The 1,414-nt window shown below is 43.8% G+C and overlaps 1 protein-coding gene across 1 annotated transcript; it reads right to left on the reverse strand.

The window, feature by feature from the left end:
- Positions 1-209: 209 nt before the first annotated feature.
- Positions 210-1,160, reverse strand: LOC132654069 (vomeronasal type-1 receptor 54-like). Its single transcript, XM_060383345.1, has one exon. It carries the CDS (start codon positions 1,158-1,160, stop codon positions 210-212), a length of 951 nt encoding a protein of 316 aa, XP_060239328.1.
- Between the last annotated feature and the right edge of the window lie 254 nt (positions 1,161-1,414).

The raw sequence follows: 1,414 nt of genomic DNA on the forward strand, positions 1-1,414 counted from the left end.
TCTCCCCAAAAGACACACTGGGAAGTACAAAAGACTTATGTATCTGGCATGTAGTTTGTCTTTTATGTATAACATCCACGCATCTCATAAGAAATAGGTTTAACAACAGCAAAAAGACAACTCTGTAATTTCATTTAACCTGAAGCTCATGTAAACTACAGTGCAATTCATAGCTCTAATGCCAGAATACCGGCTCATCTTAAGGAATCTTACCTATACCCAAGTAATATGATGTCTACCATCCTTCCATACATGGATCTAAAAATGTTAATTATGTGCTTTTCAGTACTGAGAACCAAAACAGGGCTGACTGTGGCATAGCCATGGACTGTGAGAATATGGACACAAAACAAAATCAGATCATCATCTATACTTCTTAGGTAGGAGATGACACTGTCCAAGGTGTACATCACCATAAAGAAACTCATGAGGCACAGCATGGTCCGTGTGGCTCTTTGTTCTCCAGATCGTCTGAGGGAAAGGCTGGCACTGTGGAGAAGCTGGGACTGGTTCTTATGTCTGCATAGGAAAATCACCATGTACCCACTGGAGAGGGTCATAAGACCTACAAAGATGACATCCCTGGAGGTCAATAATATAAAAAATGTGTGATGGACAGAGTAGCTCATGGGCACAACACAGCAAGATTGACTGAGGTATGTAAAACCAGATGAGGTCAGATTAGGCGTTACAGTTATGTACGTTATAAGGGGACTGCTAATGGATGAATAAAAGATACTCAGGGAAAGAAGGCAACCTAGCATGTGGTGTGGAGATTTACATTTGAACTTTGCTAGATGGGAACTTCTGGGACTGAGGGTGATGTCCTGGAGGATGCTGAGCAGGCTAGTGGCACAAAGAGAGAGGCTCCTAAAAGACCTGTACAAGAACATAACAAATTTGCATGTGGAGTCACTCCATCTCTTCCCTGGCATAAAAATGTCTGAAGCTACTAAACTCACGACGACTACCAGCATCAGTATGTGGATTAGGGCCAAGAGACTGATGGGCAGATCGGTGAGTCTGGGCCTCTGCCCACGAATAAACATGAGGATGTGGAAGAGAAGAAGGAAGCTGTTGCCTGAGAGCCCAATCCCAGCTCCAGCATAAATGGTGTTTCTTACCTTGGTGTTACCTGACTGTTTGTTTATTTTGTTCATTTTAAGGCTGAAAGAAGCAGGTAGCAACTGTGAGGGGAGAACAGCAAGAAGATTCCTTATCACCAATCTAGCCTTGCTCATCAGCTGCAGACAATGGCAGCCCCACTCTCCTTAGAAAGATGTTTATTTCACAGCTCTGCCTTATACCGCTTAACACTGCCCTCACCTCAAAGTGCCCAGAAGGGATGCCCACTCTCTCCATTGTTCCGACACTTATGTGCCCCATCCAGATAGAAGCTTTCTCCCACATTACA

Source organism: Meriones unguiculatus, chromosome 5 (assembly GCF_030254825.1).
Source record: "Meriones unguiculatus strain TT.TT164.6M chromosome 5, Bangor_MerUng_6.1, whole genome shotgun sequence".
Classification (NCBI taxonomy): Eukaryota; Metazoa; Chordata; class Mammalia; order Rodentia; family Muridae; genus Meriones; species Meriones unguiculatus.